Source organism: Gracilinanus agilis, chromosome 5, assembly GCF_016433145.1.
Source record: "Gracilinanus agilis isolate LMUSP501 chromosome 5, AgileGrace, whole genome shotgun sequence".
NCBI lineage: Eukaryota > Metazoa > Chordata > Mammalia > Didelphimorphia > Didelphidae > Gracilinanus > Gracilinanus agilis.
Window position 1 is genome coordinate 129,348,944 of NC_058134.1, and position 18,820 is coordinate 129,367,763.

At 39.1% G+C, this 18,820-nt stretch overlaps 1 protein-coding gene across 1 annotated transcript in view; it reads left to right on the forward strand.

The window, feature by feature from the left end:
* The first annotated feature begins 17,630 nt into the window (after positions 1 to 17,630).
* The window catches only part of WASL (WASP like actin nucleation promoting factor), a 119,769-nt gene continuing 118,579 nt past the window's right edge, over positions 17,631 to 18,820 (forward strand). Inside the window, exon 1 of the mRNA XM_044679027.1 lies at positions 17,631 to 18,071. Coding sequence (XP_044534962.1) covers positions 17,946 to 18,071 — 126 coding nt within the window. The 5' untranslated portion in view covers positions 17,631 to 17,945. The remainder of the gene's footprint in view (positions 18,072 to 18,820) is intronic.

The following is an 18,820-nucleotide window of genomic DNA, read 5'->3' on the forward strand; positions in this document are numbered from 1 at the left end:
ATGTGGTCTTTCTAGGACATGAATTTGATGTCGCTAGAAACACTGACCACTTATCTGCATGTGCTTTGAAGTCTCTGAAGACAGGAAGTTTCAGAGGATTGAAACCAGTAGTATAGCAGTTGGTTGAGTGATCAGCTTAAGGAGGTCTACTGCTTAACAACTGCCTGGGCTCAGCAAGGCAAGGAGAGGAACAAGCGCCATTACAATGGGCTCATAGTGCTGGGAATTGAGCATTGGACTCCCAGGTGTCTAGCTTGTGTTTTGCAGAAACAGTTCGATACAATGGAAAGAACAAGGATTTTACACAATGTTCTTACCTTTCCAGTGTTGGACTTTGGACTTTATGTCCCTAAATATTCACCAAGGATAAGATTCTAATCCCCAGAGTATTTGCACTAACATTGTTTATTCTATTCCTTTATCGTGTTCCATCTCTATTAAATGTTTTGCTATTACAGTGCATGTTCCTTATCTTTTCTACTAACTTGGTACAAAGTGAATTAATCAGTTAGAAGTTTCCAGCTGAAGCGAGATAGGGATGTGAGCCAAATGACATATGCTCACATCAAATTGACCCCAATAATCCTGATGAATACAGGGATGAGTGGTGGTCAAGTTATATAAACTCCAGAAATCCATAATCTCTAGTTTCCCAGAGTGCATCTATATCTGGATATGTCACCAACACCTTAAACTCAGCGCCTAAAGCCCAAACTTCTTGTTGTTCAATTGTTTTTCAATTGTGTCTAACTCCTCATGGGGTTTTCTTGGCAAAGATACTGGAATGGTTTGCTGTTTTCTTTTCTAGATCATTTTACAGATGAGAAAGCTGAGGCAACCAGAGTTAAATGACTTGCCTAGGGTCACACAGCTAGTAAGGATCTAAGGCAGGATCTGAATTCAGGTCTTCCTGACTCTAGGCCCAGTGTACTCTCCAATGAGCCACCTAGCTGTCCAATGAGCCCACACTTATTATTTTTTTGTTGTATACTTGGCCTTCTTTCCTGACTTGATAATTTTCATTTATATAGTGCATTAAGATTTGTAATATCCTTTTGCAAAGAGCCATGCAACATCCATCTTTCTTCACAACATTCCTTTGAAGACACTGATATTCTAAAGGACTAAGTGATTTGTCACATACTACTGCAGCATGTTACATACCAATATGGCACGTGTGGTATGACTATTCATCCTGTCACACATATTTGAAACCTTCAATTACTTTTGACTTCTACTTCTCCCTTATTTCTAATTAGCCTTGTTGATTCTACCTCTACAACATCCTTTGTATCCAGTTGTTCCCCTTTATTGCCACTGTACACTCTTCTAAGGGTCATCACTATCACCTGCCTGGACTATTGCAGTAGTATTCTAATAGGTTTCTCCCCTTTCCATTCCATCCTCTATTTAGCTGCCAGAATGACCTTACTAATACTTAGATCTGGCCATGCTCCTCCTCTGCTTAAAGATCTTCAGTGGTTTCCTAATATTTCCAAGGAGAGTTCAAATTCCTTTTAAGGAGAAGGCTAGGGGGTACAGTGGATAGAATGCTGGGTCTAGAGTCCAGAAGATTTGACTCAGAAGACTGAGTCCAGAAGACTCAGACACTTAGCCAGCTGTGTGGTCCTGGGGCAAGTCACTTCATCTCTGCCTCATCTAAAATGGGAATATAACAGCACTTAACTCACAGGGTTCTTAGAAGGATGAAAATGAGATAATCTTTGTAAAGCACTTAGCACAGTTCCTGGCACATAGTAGGCATTTAATAAAGGTTTGTTTCTTTCTTTCCTTCCTTTCTCTACCTGAAATTCAAAGTCCTCCAAACCTACCATCCAATCTAACCAAACTTGTCTAAAATTATTATCCTCTCCATACTCTCCTCTAATTACACTGGATTCATTTCTGTAAAAAGATCCTCTATTTCTTATGTGATCATCCCTGAAGGCAATCACCTACAACCCCAATGCCCCATGTAAGTCTCTAAGACATTAAGCTACAGACGTTGCCGATCTGCATTATAGATGCTGCTTCTAAATCAGGAACTCTTTTTTTTTTTTTTTGCACCGGTGAAATCATAGGCTAAAATAAGCACACGCACATAAGCAAAAGTACACTATAGCATCTTCAAAGAGATGTGTTTGCTCACAATGTTCTGTATGCCTCCTTCTTCTTTTGTATATTACAGCTTGAATTTTATCACTCTACGTGACTGTGATCATATGCTCCAGGAGGCCAGGGTGCGAGACTATTAATAAATAAATGTCTGTTGAATGTTTACATAAGAAACTAAATCTAACAGGAGAAGTGACTTGTAGAAGGTCACACAGTTATAAACCACTTATTTCTAAAAGAAAAAAACCCCAAAGTAAATAGCTTCCTTTTTTACTACCACTAAATAATCCATAGAAGAGACAAATAGCTAGTGGGTTGTTTGTCAAGATTTGCTGATGAAGAATGGAAGAATTCAATATATGCCCTGGGAGTGTGAGGACAAATTCTTTTAATTGCTACTATATGTAATGTTTATGCAAAGATTGTTCTAATAAAGAGCACAGCATAAACTTTTATAACCTACTAGAATTTTAGACTGCGTGGATGAAAAACGTTAGCTCTCCTCCAGTTTTGTACATGCAACCCTATGATTCTGTGGCTTTGGGGGTTCCTCATACACGAAGCCTAACACCAAATCAATCGATACTAGCAATTATGACAGCAGGGGCGGTTAACAGTGCCCTCTGTGCAGCTGGCCTACTTTACACTCCCCCACACTGAAGGCTGTCACTACATTTAAAGTACTTTGCTAAACATTAGCAAGGGGAACAGAGTGTTTTAGGGGACTTTATAACAGGATATAAACAATGACTCTTTTGTAAGAAAAAAAGGTGGACAACAAGGTTGAGACAACAGAAAATTTCAAAGTACTGTGATAGCAGCAGGAAATAGTATCTAAAAATATGCTTTCACCTCCATATACACAAATAAGAATCTACACAAGGTAGAAGTTTTCCTTCACATTTTCCACTAATAATGTGAGGGTGAGCTAAATAATAAATAAATAAAATAAAGGATTACCACAAAGTTGTTACCAACAAGCTCTTATTAAAAACAAGAAAATAGAAAGAGGGAAGGAGGAAATGTACCTGAAAGAAGAACCTGCTCTGGCTTATATGTTAGAGGCATGTTTGAAGGGTTTTTAATTGTTGCTTTGAGTATTTAAAATACATGCTTATGAAAACAAAATCTCTACAGTCTTCTTAGCTTACCTTATACAGTTTGAGATATTCATTTGGAAGGAAACAAAACCCTTTTTATTTCCTGGATTAAATCCAATCCCTCTACCTGGGTGAAAAGAATGTGCGATAAGAAAATCACTTGCCAAAGAATACAGAAAGAAAGCTTTCTTGTGTTTTGCCAAATGGAAAGTGTGCAATGAAGGAAAAAAGGACCTGCTAAAACTTTTTTAAACACATAAAAATAATAGTGATTGATATCAGAATAAAAAAGTTTTGAAGCCTGCATAAATATTAAGATGCCAAAGAAATCTTATATTCATGTTCAACAATGCCCCATAAAAAGGAATAAGATATGTAAGAGCCAGGAAGTTATAATTTCAGCATATACACATTGGTCAGATCTTAATTAGAGCATTGTGTCCTATTTTGGTCTCTATATTGGAAGAATATTGTATTAGAAAAGGTCCAGAAGGGAAGAAAAAATGTTTTAAAGTGTTGCGGGGAAAGGGGGAAACCAAAAACTTAGCCTAAAAATATCTTGGGCCTTCAAATAATTATGATAAACCTCTAGGAATTGTTCGAAAAAAAAAAAGGTTTAAGGGATGGTGATTGACTTCTTACATATGAAGTGCTATTTAACGAAAGATAGCTAAGTATTCTCCATTTCTAAAGAAGAATAAAATTATTAGAATTAAACAAGAAAGAGATAGCTTAGATGATAAGAACTTCGTAAAAGTGTAAGGGCAAACAGTTATATAAATTGATGAATGAAACTGTGAACATTTCATTTCTAGATATCACTAATGATGAAATAGATTCTTCCTCTCTCTCTCTCTCTCTTTCTCTCTCTCTCTCTCTCTCTCTCTCTCTCTCTCTCTCTCTCTCTCTCTCTCTCTCTCTCCATTCTTCCAAATGCTGAGCAATTTTCAATGTCTTTAAAACACTGATCTAATAAACAAATGGTTCACAAGACAACAAAGACTGAAGATCATTGTTCTCTATTATTTCAGTCTATCAGTTATCAAATCTTGTGATTTTGCTATAACTTTGCTTTCTAAACTACTCTAGGAATTAAACTATTATTTTGGCATGTTGGAAAAATGAAGGTTAATCTTAAATTTTAGCTAAAAAGGAGCTCTACTCAATGAAGAGAGAGAGAGAGAGAGAGAGAGAGAGAGAGAGAGAGAGAGAGAGAGAGAGAGAGAGAGAGAGAGAAAGTATAAAATCATTATTAAGCAAGCAATTACTATGTTCCAGGAATATTGAGTGATAATGATTCAAATATAAGCAAGCAAGATGGGCCCTGACATCAAAATATTTATATTCTAAAAAGAAGCTTAAGTACTTAGTAATCTTATCAGACTTAGAGGGTCTAGTGACTCATTTATCTATTCAAAAATTACTACACATTTATCCTACTATGTTAATACTAAGTACTACTAATGAAAATGCACATCTGAATCAATCTATATAACTTAGTAAAAGGAAGAAGGAACAATTAAGCCAACTTCAGCTTAGAATGAGGGAAGGGCAAGTTTTTTTTAAACTTCAAGGAATTTAAATTAACTTGTCCTTTCCTAAGAATTTCTAAAGTTTTCCATCAATGTTGTAAGGAGGCAAAAGCCTTTGGGGTTATTTTCCTGGCTAAATTATCCAGAGGCAGAAGTAGTAGCTGTGGGAAGTGTAAGAGGGAGATTTTAGGTATTTTATAGGTATATATTTAAAATGTGGCCGCCAGAAATCAACAATTCAGATTGATTCCATAATTAAAATAGACCCAAGGGGGCAGCTGGGTAGCTCAGTGGAGTGAGAGTCAGGCCTAGAGACAGGAGGTCCTAGGTTCAAACCCGGCCTCAGCCACTTCCCAGCTGTGTGACCCTGGGCAAGTCACTTGACCCCCATTGCCCACCCTTACCACTCTTCCACCTATGAGACAATACACCGAAGTACAAGGGTTTAAAAAAAAAAAAAATAGACCCAAGTCAGGATTTGGTTTAAGGTAGTTTATTTACAATTAGGAAGGTAAAAGGCAAGGAAATAGAGAGAGGGAGAGGCTAGTCCAGGCCTGCAGAGGGCTGGACAGAGAGAGAGGGTTAAAAGGCTAATCAAACTAAATTATATGCCACAAGACCTTAGCAATCAGAGAGGCAAGAGCCTACTTAAGGTAGAGATTGGAAAAACGCCAAGGTAGGCCAAGGAAGTCAGCCTAACTTACCCACGTGACAATTCAGAGTGGAAGCAGCCTGAGGTCTCAGCCAAGATCCTTCAGCACTAAGTTCAAAGTGGAACTGCCCCAACAGGAAGTAACCAACATACTTGAAGAGATAGTGTCTCTCCTCACTTCCTGTGGGTCCACCTTTAATTCAAGTGGACAAATGGCAGCCTCTACACTGATTTGGACTGCTCAAAGGGCAGTCCCTTGTTCTTGATTTGTTACTTATTATCACATGTGGATAACTCATAATCTAGATGCGTAGGGTAAGTAGAGTTTTGACTATGAATGGGCTAGAGCTAATTCCATTTACACAGAAGAGACCCAGGTAGTCCTTATTTTGCCACTAATTCACCATGTAACCTTAGATATATATAAATTCTCCTGGATGTCAGTATTCTCTCTACAATGAGGGGAAATGATGAATTAGAAGACCTCAAAGTTCTTTTCCCAGGTTCAAAATTCTGTTTTGTATCACTTCCTTTCTAGATTTAATTGCATTATGAAATACTTTCCAAGTGCCCTACTGCTTTGATTTTTTTCCTCTTCCTCTGCCCACACATGCAACTAGTTGCCAAGTTCTGTCAAATTATCTCTACAACAAGGATTCTTAATCTGGGGTCTGTTAACTTGATTTTTTAAAAAGATATTTTATTTTCCCAATTACATATTTTCATATAAGTAATATTAATTTTCAACATACATTTTTCCAAAATTATAAGATCCAAATTCTTCCCTTCTCCATAGATCTGCCAGACAAAGTATTTTATGTTCCCCTAATTTACTTATAGTGTTGCCCTTTATATCTAATTTAAAATTTTTGCATTTATATTCATTAATGAAATTGGCCTATAATTTTGTTTCTCTGTTTTTGCTCTTCCTGGTTTAGGTATCAGCACTATATTTGTGCCATAAAAAGAAATTGGTAGGACTTATTTTTTGTCTATTTTCCCAAATAATTTATATAGTATCAGGATTAATTGTTCTTTAAATATTTTATAGAATTCACTTGTGAATCCATCTGACCCTGGGGATTTTTTCTTAATCAGTTCTTTGATGGCTTGTTCAATTTCTTTTTCTGAGATGGGATTATTTACGTATTCTATTTCCTCTTTTGTTAATCTGGGAAGTTTATATTTTTGTAAATATTCATGCATTTCACTTAGATTGTCAGATGTATTGGAATATATTTGTACAAAAATAGCTCCTAATGATTGCTTTACTTTCCTCTTCATTGGTGGTAAATTTACACTTTTCATTTTTGATACTGGTAAATTGATTTTCTATTTTTCTTTATTAAATCAAATTAATCAGAGCACTATTTTTTTCCCCACAAAACCAGCTCCTAGTCTTATTTATAGCTTTCTTACTTTTAATTTATTAATTTGCCCTTTGATTTTAGGATTTCTAATTTAGTCCTTAATTGAAATTTTTTAATTTGCTCTTTTCCAAATTTTTTTAGTTGTATGCACAATTAATTGATCTGATTTTTCTCTACTTTATTAATATAAGCATTCAGAGATATACATTTTCCCCTAAGAACTGCTTTGGCTATAGCCATAAATTTTGCTATGTTGTTTCCTCATTGTAATTCTTTTTAATGAAATTATTGATTGTTTCTATAACTTTTTATTTGACCTGTCCCTTTTTTAGAATTAGATTATTCAGTTTTTTAGTTTATCTTTCCATGCACCCTTATTGATTATAGTTGTTATTGTGTTATGATCTGAAAAGGATGCATTTATTATATCTGTGTGTCTGCATTTGGTTGTGAAGTTTTTATGCCCTAATTCATGGAAAATTTTGGTGTAGGTGCCATGTAATACTGAAAAGAAGGTATAGTCTTTTCTATCCCCATTCAATTTTCTCCAAAGATCTACTAATTCTAACTTTCTAAAATTGTTCACTTCCTTCACATTTATTTTTTGGTTTGATTTATCTATATCTGAGAGGGGAAAGTTGAAGTCCCCCACTAGTATAGTTTTATTGTCTTCTCCTGAAGCTCACTTAATTTCTCCTATAAAATTGATGACTATACCATTTGGTGCATATATGTTTAGTATTGATATTATTTCTTTGTCTATTTTACCTTTTATAAAGATGTAAATTTATTCTCTTAGCTCTTTTAATTAATCTATTTTCCCTTTAGTTTTGTCTGAGATCATGATTGTTACTTCTGGAGTTAGTTTGTTTGTTTTTAATTTCAGCCAAAGCACCATAAATTCAGCTCTAGCCCCTTACTTTTACTGTGTTTGTTAACTTGCCTGAAATTATTTTCTTGTAAACAGAGTATCATAGTATTCTCCTTTTTAAACTACTCTGCTATCGACTTCCATTTTATGGATGAGTTCATCTGGGTTTACCCAGCCTGGGATCCCACCAACATTACCCACAAGTAAAGACCCCTCTCAAACTACCATCACTTGCTCATTCTCTGATAAGTCATCTTTAACAGAGAATTTCCCTCTTCTTCCCAGTAATAGTGATATAGATAGAGAGCTCCTAACAGAAACACACACAACTCTGTCTTCCCTTTACCATCCAAACATCTCTCAAAATATATCAATATTATAATTATAACCCTAGTTCCTTTACCTTCTGGAATATCATATTTCAAGTTTTCTAGTCCTTTAATGTAGAATCTGCTAAAGTCCTATGTAATCCTGACAGTGGCTCCATGATATTTGAATTGTTTCTTTCTGACTACTTGCAGTATTTTCTCCTTAGCCGGGGAGTTCTTGAATTGGGCTATCATATTCCTGGATGTTGTCATTTGGGGATTTATTTCAGGAGGTGATTGACTCAGTTTTTCAATTTCTATTTTACCCTCTTGTTCAAGAATATTAGAAAAGTTTTCCTGAGAATTTCTTGTAATATGATCTCTAGGTTTTTTTTTAATCATGGCTTTCAGGCTTTTAAAAATCATGTCCATAATTCTTAAATTATCTTTCCTACATCTATTTTCCAGGTCATTAGTTTTTTTGAATCAGATACTTCATGTTTTATTCTTTTTAAAAAATTCTTTTGATTTTGTTTTGTTTCTTCATGTCTCATGAAGTCATTAGCTTCTACTTGCCCAATTCTAATTTTTAAGGCATTATTTCCTTTCAAGAGCTTCTGAACCTTCTTTTCTATTTGGTCAATTCTACTTTTTTTACGAAACTTTTCTTCATTGGATCTTGGTACCTCTTTCCATTTGAACAATTCTGCTTTGCATTGCTTTCATTTCACTTCTCCATTTTTCCTCTGTCACTCATAATTAATTTTTGAAACCCTTTTTGAGCTCATCCAGAGCCCAAGACCAATTCCCATTTTTCTTTGAAGTTTTACATGTAACTTTGCTCTCACTATCCTATCTCAATCTTTGCCTTTCTCTTTGTCTCCATAATAATTTTCTATGGTTGTGTTTTTTTTTTTTTAATGTTTGCTCATTTTTCCAACCGTTTCCTTGACTTTTACTTTTATTTAAAAGTGGATTCTTTTCTCAGAGTAGAAGGGACACTCTCTTAAGCTTCAGTTTTTCCTTTCCTCTACTCTTAGCTTTAGTTCTAGGTTTCTGCAAGTCTCAGTTCTTCCAAGGTAGTAGGATGGCCTGTGGCCTGGGAGCTCTGAAAGCCACCTCTCACTACTGTTTCAGTCTTCCTCAGGGATTGTTGATGGCTTGCAGAACTCAGAAAGCACCTTATCCTGGGACTCAGGGCCTATCCACAGACTTGGGCAGGGTTTCCAGAGATCCTCCTGGGCTTACATAGACATACTACCTTGCACTGGGGTTCAGGTTCTCACTGTAGGCTTGGGCAAGGATTCTGGGTCTCCTTTTGGGCTCACCCCGGCTAGGTACACTGCTGACTGCGTTTCACTGGGGCTTGAGTACCTCACCCTGGGCTTGGAGCCTCATTCTGGGCCTATACAAGCCAGGCACACCACAGCACTAGGGCTTGGGGTCTTACTTCAGGCTTGTGCTATAGCTTAGAACTTTAAGTTGTTGTCTTAGGCAAGAGTCTCAAAGTTGGCTTGAAATGAGATTCAGAATCTAGAACAGTAGATGTGGGTTTGTGGGGCTTGCTATTGGTATGCACTTGTACTCCTTGGTGGAGACTTGATGGGGGCTGTAAAGCCTTGCTGTGGGCTCCAATACTTTCTCACCCCAGTTAATCTGACCCTTTCTATCTACCTTTTAGGTTGTTTTCTGTAGTATTCACTTGAAGTATTATTTTAAGGTTGATTGGAGAAAATTCTCAGAATGGTTCCAGCTTTCCATGCCTCTAGTCTGCCATCTTGGCTCCACCTCCCTATTAACTTGATTTAAAAAAATTTTTTGATATATTGGCTCCCTTTGTATTTTAATTTTGGCATTTAAAAACATTATTTTGAGAATAGGTCCATGGATTTCAACAGAGTGCCAAAGGAATCTATGACAAAAAAAAGTTGAGAATCCTTACATCTACAATACCTCCCATATCCGATTCCTCTCAGTTCTCAAAGTAATGACTCTTGTTCATTCCTCTGCTTACAGGAATTGAAAAGCATTGACTCTTCTCGATTTAAATATCAAGGTTATCAATAAATATACTTGGGAATTCTTTAAGGAGTGTGTTATTGGAAAATTTGGAGTCTTTGAACTACATTTCCCATGAGCTCACTGGTTTCCTATTGTTACGCAATGTTGTAGACAGAGGGCTAAAACTGAGGGGCTGGTGTTCTTCTTCCTCTTTGCTTCCTATCCACCATGGTGAAAGCTGGGAACAATGGGGCTTTTAAACTGACTAAGCTAGCATGACATGTGGCTTTATTTTCTAGTGGCTACTAATAAATCTTTTAAAAAACCATTATATTTTTAGAGTTATCATTTTATATTCATTTTATTTTTTTACATTGATGGCAACCACCTGGAGAAAAGAATTCTCAATTTTTCAGATAGCCTAGGTAAGATAAATTTTGCAAAGCCACGTTTCTCCTGCCATAGATTTTCACCCTCCCCCACCCCAAGAACTCTGAGAGAACTCCAAACTCTCTCCGAAGCTGCTGCCCTGCTTCTGTTGTTTTGTGTTTTGTGGTTTTTTTTTCCCCATTTTCCCTGGCCACTGGCTGCTTTCCTTTGAGTAGCTTTTCTGGGAGCTCTTGGCTAAAAGGGAAAATGCACTTCTCTTGCTGATCCAAGCTGCCTGCTCTTCCTGATCCCCTTGGCTGCCAACCCCTGCCTGCCCCTCCCTAGGAATGGAGCTCCAGGTGTTGCTGCTGCTGCCTCCTATCCCAGACAGTGCCTGGAGATCCTAGTTGTCCCTAGAGCTTCTGCTGCTGCTACTGATTGGAGCCTATCGCTGGAGCCTTGGAAAGTATAAATTCTTCTTTTTCATTGGGAACAGTCCTTACTAACTGCTCTGCTTTCCCTGGAAGTCCAGTGTGTTTCCCCTTAGGCAATAATTAGTCTCCTAAAGGACTTTTACCTAAAGAGAGCTACTAACTCTTAATCCCTCCTCCATGTGGTTTTTCAAGCCTGCTGCTTTTCCAGTCCCTACCCCAGTTAGGCTTCCATGCTCTGCCTGTGAGGGAGAGGACCAAGATAGGACATGGGCCCTAGCTTTTACCCCAAAGGGGAAGAGGAAAGGTTACTCTTCCAAACAGGAAGTAGAATTACAAGCATGGCTCACTCTATTCAAACAGCTATATTTTTTCTTCCTACCATTCCTGGGTGCACTGGTCCTTACAATTATCTTGCCAGAGATCAAAGGAGACATTCATCTCCCTACAACCCATTGCCATTTGGGCCTGCCCAGACTATTCCTCTATGCTATGTTCAGCAAGGGATTTTCCCTCACCTTGGGAGATCCCAGAGTTCAGATAAAGGAACTTGAATGGATAAAGAAGGAACTTTAAAGAGTGGAGGTGGATTTTTAAGCCTTCTCAGAGTACTGGTTTTTTTTTTTTTTTAAGACTCTGTATCTTATTGTACTTTGCTAATTGTTTGTTTCATGGTTTAATTTCATTGTTTTACAATTTAATTTTGTTGTTTTAAGTTCATATGTTAATCTGATTAATATCTTTCTGTTACACTGAATCATTTTAAGCTACTGTGGCTATTAGATAAATTCTGTCACATAACATTATTGTGCCTCCCCATGCTTGTACTAGAGCAAATATCATTTTAAAAATGCATTCAACTTACACAAACCCTTTCATGAGATCACATGTTGCCTTAACAGTTTTTTATTCTATTTTGACAACTATATACAACCTTTGGAGAATTTAATGAGCTAAATATCTGAATTGATTTTAAGAAATTTTAAGAAGCAGTTTTTAGAATTAAGGGTCTACTGGTAGTTGAAGAGATGTACTATGACACTATTTTATTTCCCCACTTCCATATTTATAAAAATGTAATGGATGAGAAATCTGAAGTGATTTTTTCACTATTCCTCTGCTCCATGTGAAATGGTTGGGACAATCTGAAGACAGCTCTGCAAACTATTATAGTCCCATACCAGAGGGAACGAGATGCCCAAGAGGCTTAGTAACCCTGTAATGGGTTATAATCTCATCTGGGAGGTGTGGAGGTTTTTCCCTGTGAAGATTTTATATATGTGTACACTTCAGCTTATTGTATTTTCCACCAGAAGGATCTAGACTTCTTGGTTATATTTTAGACCCACAAAAAGTTTTTTTTTTATCAGCTTTGTTTTTTTTTTCCCTAGGCTCTGCCCCATTTTGGATGAAGGCAGTAACAAGTTTTATTAAAAATATCTCAGCCAAGGTTGAAAGATTTGCTATACCTGTAGAATTTGTGACAAGTATACATTTTTTAAATATCACACAGCAAATGGCTATATAGAAACTCATGTGAATCCTATATGATAGAGGGTTTCTTTGCTATTGTCATTATATGTTATTGTGATTTTGGTACCTTCTTTGAATATGCATTATCTACTATATTTTATATATGTTTTTATAAATCTATTTTGTGAAAATAATTTGCATTCACAGTAGTTCATGGCCAAATTTAAAAAAGGAAATGGATCTCATTTATTGGGTGAGAAACCTTTAGCTGATTCTAAGCTATATATTTTTGATTTTTAAAACATTTTTATTATTCTTTTCCCTTGTATGTACAATACATCTGAGTTTCTTTTTTCTCTCATTTTTATACTTGAAACACATTATCAATATTAATCTTTATTTTGCAGTAATACATAGATATATTTGTTATAATATTAATGCATAACCAAAAGCTTTGGACTATGGAAACCTGCCATTTATTGATAAATGTTATGGGATTGTGATTAATGTTTGTGTCTGATTCCAGGAGAAGGGAACAAAAGAGGCACTATAAAGTGCAAAGAAGCACAAGGTCAAGGAGACCAACCAATCCTGATGGGACTGATAAGAATCTGCACAGTGCCTAAGAGCACAAGGTCAAAAAAAACCAAACCAATCCAGGTAGGATTGATGAATTTCTATACCAATACTAAAGGACTTGAACCTAGAGTTTGAGGTTCAGGATTGCAGCTGTTCTGACATATATGTTAAGAGGCCAACTTTCCCTAAGCCACATCCTATTTAAGTACTGAAGGCTGGTTATCATCCTGGCTCCCCCTATCCTTGAGAATGAAGGCAAATCAGACCAGGGAATGACACTTCCCTCTTACAGAAAAATCTAGTGCTGTTTTCTCTCTTTAGAGTATGGCAACTTCCTGTAGTCTTGCCTGCCAATGGGTAAGTGCAATATTACTGCATTTTGTCCTATAGACTTGCAGGATAGAAATCACTTTAATTGGGCCTTGATTCAAGGACCTGCTATGTTTATTTTTCCTTTATTTACACTTTTGCACATAAGACTTTGACATTTTATATTTCATCCACAAGTTATCTTTTCTCTTTTATTTGGATTTTTTGATGTTTTTGGATTTCTTTTGATAATTGACTCATATACCTCCCATAACTCAGCCATGTATCCTTAGCTGATCTGGATGTTATTATTCTCCTCTGGGGATATGTATTATAATTTATAAAGTTTAAATTCTTTTGAGAGTAATTTCAGGATAAGAAACTTGCTACCTCCCAAATCCAGAAAGTGAACTGTTTGGAGAAGGCACCATGAAGATGCCTGCAGAGACCTTGCACTACATAAAGAAGATCCACAGTGAACTTTGGGATGCTCTTGATTGAACTGTGGGAGGTTGAATGCATTTGTTTTGAATGTACACTCTTATGCTGAAGTGGACTGCCCCCTAATTGGCTTTTTTGTCAGTGCACCTCGCAATCATTGGATCATTGGTTTTGTCTTTTTTTTTTTCTCTTTTATCCCCAAATTACTGTAATTTAAAAGTTGGTTGTGTTTATTTGATCTTTTGGAGAGACCAGTTTTCCTCAGATCTCAGAGGGGAAATGTGTTATTGGAAATTTTGAGGTCTTTGAACTACATTTCCCATGAGCCCACTGGCTTCCTGTCATTAGACAATGATGTAGACAGAGAGATAAAACTGAGGGGTTGGCATTTCACTTCCTCTTTTGCTTCCTATCCATCATGGTGATGGCAGGCAATGGCGGGCCTTTTGAACTGCCTGTTAGCATGGCACATGGCTATATTTTCTAGTAGATACCAATGTCTTTAAAAATCATAATATTTTAAAAGTTATCATTATATATTCATTTTAATTTTTACAGTAGGGAGGAAAGAGTTGATTGGAAAAGAAATATAGATGGATTTTCCTAGCAGGCTGACTAGGTGCAGATGTGGTTCTGATGAACAAAAAGCTGAAATGTGTTGATTAGATTTAGACAAGAGTAGTTGCAAAAGAAAAAGTTATTCTATTTGAGCAAGAAGCCCTAGAATTCTATAACTGCAACAGCTCAAAGCAGCACAGCAAAACAGGTACGTAGTGGAATCAACCAAAAAGCCTCAGGAGAGCCTGGTTAGCAATTTAAGGGAGAGTTTAATTAATTTAGAATTTAGCATAAGCTACAAATAAGGATTTTATTTTTTTTGTCTAAGATTTAAGAAAAAGTTAGAGAAAATGTTAATAATGCAGGTTAAATTTAAAAGCATGTTGTATATACTGTTTTTTTGATATCTGTTACAAATTTTCAGCACGTTCCGGCAGATGACAACAGTAACTATTCTGGATAACTTAAGAAAAAGAAAAGAAGTGTAACTATGAAAGTACACTGGAATAGCAATGAAGTACAGCTAGCAACAGAGATATTGATGGTTTTCAGGAGACGGATCTGTGAGAGGTTATATAATAGATCAGGCTTTGCTCAGGCCTGTCTAGTGGTTCTGGCTTTAAATTGAAATATGAGACATTTGTAGCTTATAACATTTAACAAAAAGAAGTTTACTTGAAAGTATTTAGGGAGTAGCTAAGTAGTCATCAGTGGATTGAGAGTCAGGCCTAAAAACCAGAGGTTCTGGGTGCAAATTTGACCTCTGATACTTCATCACTTTGTGACCCTGGAAAGTCACTTAACCCTCATTGCCTAGCCTTTACCACTCTTCTGCCGTGGAATTAACAGTATTGATTCTAAGACATAAGGCAAGGGTTTTTTAAGAAAGGAAGGAAGGAGACAATAGTTACAAGTTTGATATTTTAGATACAGCAACCTTGCCACCCCATTTGCCACCATAATATAATAATATACACCTGAAGAGCTTCCTACTTCACTGGGCTTCTAGGGCAAGAAGGAGGCTGTTTCAATGGTTTAAGCCTCAGTCCTCAAGACTAAATCTAGAAGAAACTTTCATTGCTTTTTTAGGGAATTCTAGTTTAGCCTACTTGGAATAGATGCTGCTCCTACCACAGGGAGGTACCTGCTATAATGTAAGTCAAAGATCAAAGATCATGAAATTGTTGGGGGAGGCTAGTAGCTAGAAGAAGGTGTGTGATCTCTTGTATCAGAATGAGAATCTTTAGGAGACTATACTTTGTATAAAGGGGGATTTTCACTGGTTATTGACTCTATTTTTTTGCCAAATAAGTTTTGCTTTTACGGTTAACATGTGTACTGGGGAGGAGGTACCCTTTACACACATGGTTCCTGGCCTGTTGATAGAAAATAAACTGATGGGGGCTTAAATTGTACTTGTTTTACTATGACTAGCAAAAACACCCCTCCTGAAACTGGATAATAGCTTATCTGTGCTACATATGATTTCATGTGCCCATTCTCACCACTGGTATATAATAATAGCTAACATTTATATAGAACTTTAGGTATGCAAAGCACTTTACCAATATTATCTAATATTATCCACACAATAACACTATGAGGTGTTATCCTCACTTTACATATGAGGAAGGGGGGCAGAGATTGTAACTTGGTTAGGTTCACAGAGCTAATAAGCTAGATCTGAGGCTAGCTTTAAACTCAGATCTTGACTCTAAGCTAGTGATGTATCTATCCACCCTATAACCTAGCTATCTTCAAATATCACACACACTCTGATGAATCATTTTTAGGTGACCAAAGGGACAGTGAAAATCTATCAATCAAAAAAGCATTTATTAGGAATATACTATGATCCAGGCACTGTAGTTGGTAATGGGGATATATTACATCTATATGAACACAAAAGATTTATGATGGATGCAAGGCAGCAATTAACTCCAATATTTATATAGTTAATAATAGCTCCTGATATTCCAAGAGAATTGAAGTTTCTGGTTCATCTACCTGCTTAGTTTCTCCCCATGCCAATTCATCTTCTACCCCCCTAATCTTCCTAAACCTTAATAAATTTGACCACTTCATAGCCCCCATTTGATAAACTCTAATTGTCCAATTTCATCCAGGACTTTTAAACACCTTTTTGTCTCCTTTATTTTCTAGTCTTCTTACACTTTACCCTTTTCCACATACTCACTGATGCGGTGGTTGACTGAGTGCTGTTTTTCACACATGACATTCCAACTTTTTGCATTTTTCCTGTGTTCTTCACATCTAAAATTCTTTTCTTTTTCATTTCCATTTTTTTACTTCATGTTCCAGCTAAAATCCCACCTTCCATTAAAGCTAGTGTTTTCTCTCCAATTAATCTCTCCCTTATGCATATTCCTGTTTGTCTATGATTGGTTCCCTCATTCCTCATTAGAATGTGAGTTCCTTGACTGTAAGGATTAGTGTGTTGTTTTTGTTTCTGTCATTTTATCACTTATGTCCAGAGCAGTGCTTGGCTAAATCCAAGTATTTAATAAATTGCCTTGAACCATACACATAATTCAATTATATTAGCATTCAGCACTGCCCAAAAAGAAGCAATATTGATATTAAAAAACATCTATCTCAAAGCATACGGCAACAATTTCTACATTTATCCAATAAACACTTATTAAATGCCAACTATGTGCCAGGCATGTTAGAATTATAGCTGTTAGGGACTCCTTATAGTTGTTGGGGACCTGTTACCGGTAACATCCCCAAATGAGTCTGCCTAAATAGAGCCCGGTCCAGGATTTGGACTCCTTTCTAGATTCAGGCAGAGGCGGCCTGGCCACAAGGTGCAGGCCATTCGCGCTTTCACTGATTTGCGGGGCCGGAGAGCGGCCTTCCGTCCCTCGTAAGTTGAAACAAAGTTGGTGAAACGCTTGTACACCTGCAGTTTAGAGCGCCGCTGCCTGGGCGAAGGTGCCCGGGAATGGAGGGAGAAGGGTGCCAGTCTTCTTTTTGTGAGACCTCGAACGAGCCCCATTTCTTGGGTATGAGGTCAAGGCCTGTCAGAAGGTTCAGACACCGAGAGATAAGTGTGTAGATGGGATTCCCTCCTCCACCCACCCACGATTCTCCAGTCCCTGAGAAGAGATAGCAATTGCGCTTGGGACCCGACTGGAATACCGCGGACTCCGTGGGCCAACGGGTCGACTTCTGAACGAAGGAGACCCCGCGGGCACGTCGTCACCTTAGCGCACGGGAGGTCAGCAAGCAACCGAGTGTACCGGCCCGACTCCCACCTAGGGCGGAAGGGGAGGCAGGGCCGGGAGGCGGAGCCTGCGGGTCAGGACTGGGCGGGCGGACTGGGATGAGGTGCGGGGGGGGAGGAGAAAGGTTGCTCTGACTCCAGCGGCCGCGAGTTTCCGGCGCGCACCCCCGCCTCCCGAGTCCTGTGGTCTCGCCCGCCCCCGCTGCCATGTTGGATTGTGCGGCCCCCGCCGCAGCTGCTGCCGCCGCCGTAGCTGCTGCCGTTGCCGCTGCCTGTGAAGAGCAGAACTCGAGAGTTTAGGGCCGTAGCTGGTTGCTGAGGACACGGACAACGAAGCCCCAGCAGCTGGGAATCTCCTTCCACCACCAATCCCGAAAGGAGGTTCCCCCATCCCCCGCCTGCGGCCGGCTCCTCCTCGTCCTCCATCCCACTGAAGCCCTGCGAGATGCTGCGGCTTTGACTCCGCTCTTCCCCGCCCCTGTCACTGCAAGGGGGAGACCCACAGCCACCCGGCCGCCCCGCGGCGGAGGAGGAGGAGGACGAGGAAGACACGGTCCCGGCTCCGGCCCTGCCGGCACTCGCCACCATGAGCAACAGCCAGCCGCAGCAGCAGCAGCCGCCTCCGCCGAGGAGAGTAACCAATGTGGGTTCGCTGCTCCTTACCCCGCAGGAGAACGAGGCACTTTTCAGCTTCCTCGGCAAGAAATGTGTGGTCAGTTTCCCGAAATTCGCCGCCTCTATCTGGGGAAAGGGCAGAGGGCAGGGGGTCATCCCAGTAGCGCTGCCTCTGGTTGCTCGCTTCAGGGCCCGCCAAGGAGTCTGGGGTTGCAGGGGCCCGCGGCAGTGTCACCTTCCCCGCCATCTCCGCCGCCCCCTCTCATCGCCTTCCTGCCTCAAACTTTACTCTCAGGCCGCTGGGGGCTGGCGAGGGAGGGGTTCCTTTTCTCCGGGAGCCTCCCCAACCCCCGAAACGGAGCTTCTCTCTGGATTCACTTAACCCCTGAGTAGTCTTCAGCATCATCCGAAAAGGGAAAGACTTGGGGAGACGGAACCTTAAAAATGAATGAAGTGTTCCAGGAAGCAGTCGGATCCCCCCACCCCCAGCCCCCGGCTTTGGGCTCTTGAAGGAAAATGCTTGGGTGCTTTGGGGTTGTATTCAAAGCACTTCCCCGGGCCCTTCCGTTTCCAGTCGAAAGTACTGGTTAAAGCAGGAAATGCTGCAGCTCCTCCTGCGGAGCTTGTTTCTCCTATATTCTCACCCTGGCCTGATTCCTTCTTCCATCCCTCCCCTACTAGTGCTTGCCTTCCACAGGAGAGGTTGGGGGGTGGGGGGGGGGTTGGAGGGAAGAGAAGGGGGGGCGGGGAATGGATGCTGTTTGCCTCTCCGCCATGCGCAGTGGAAACTCAGTCTCTATTACTTCTCTGCTCCGGGGAAGGGTGGAGGGGCGGCTGAGCCTGAAG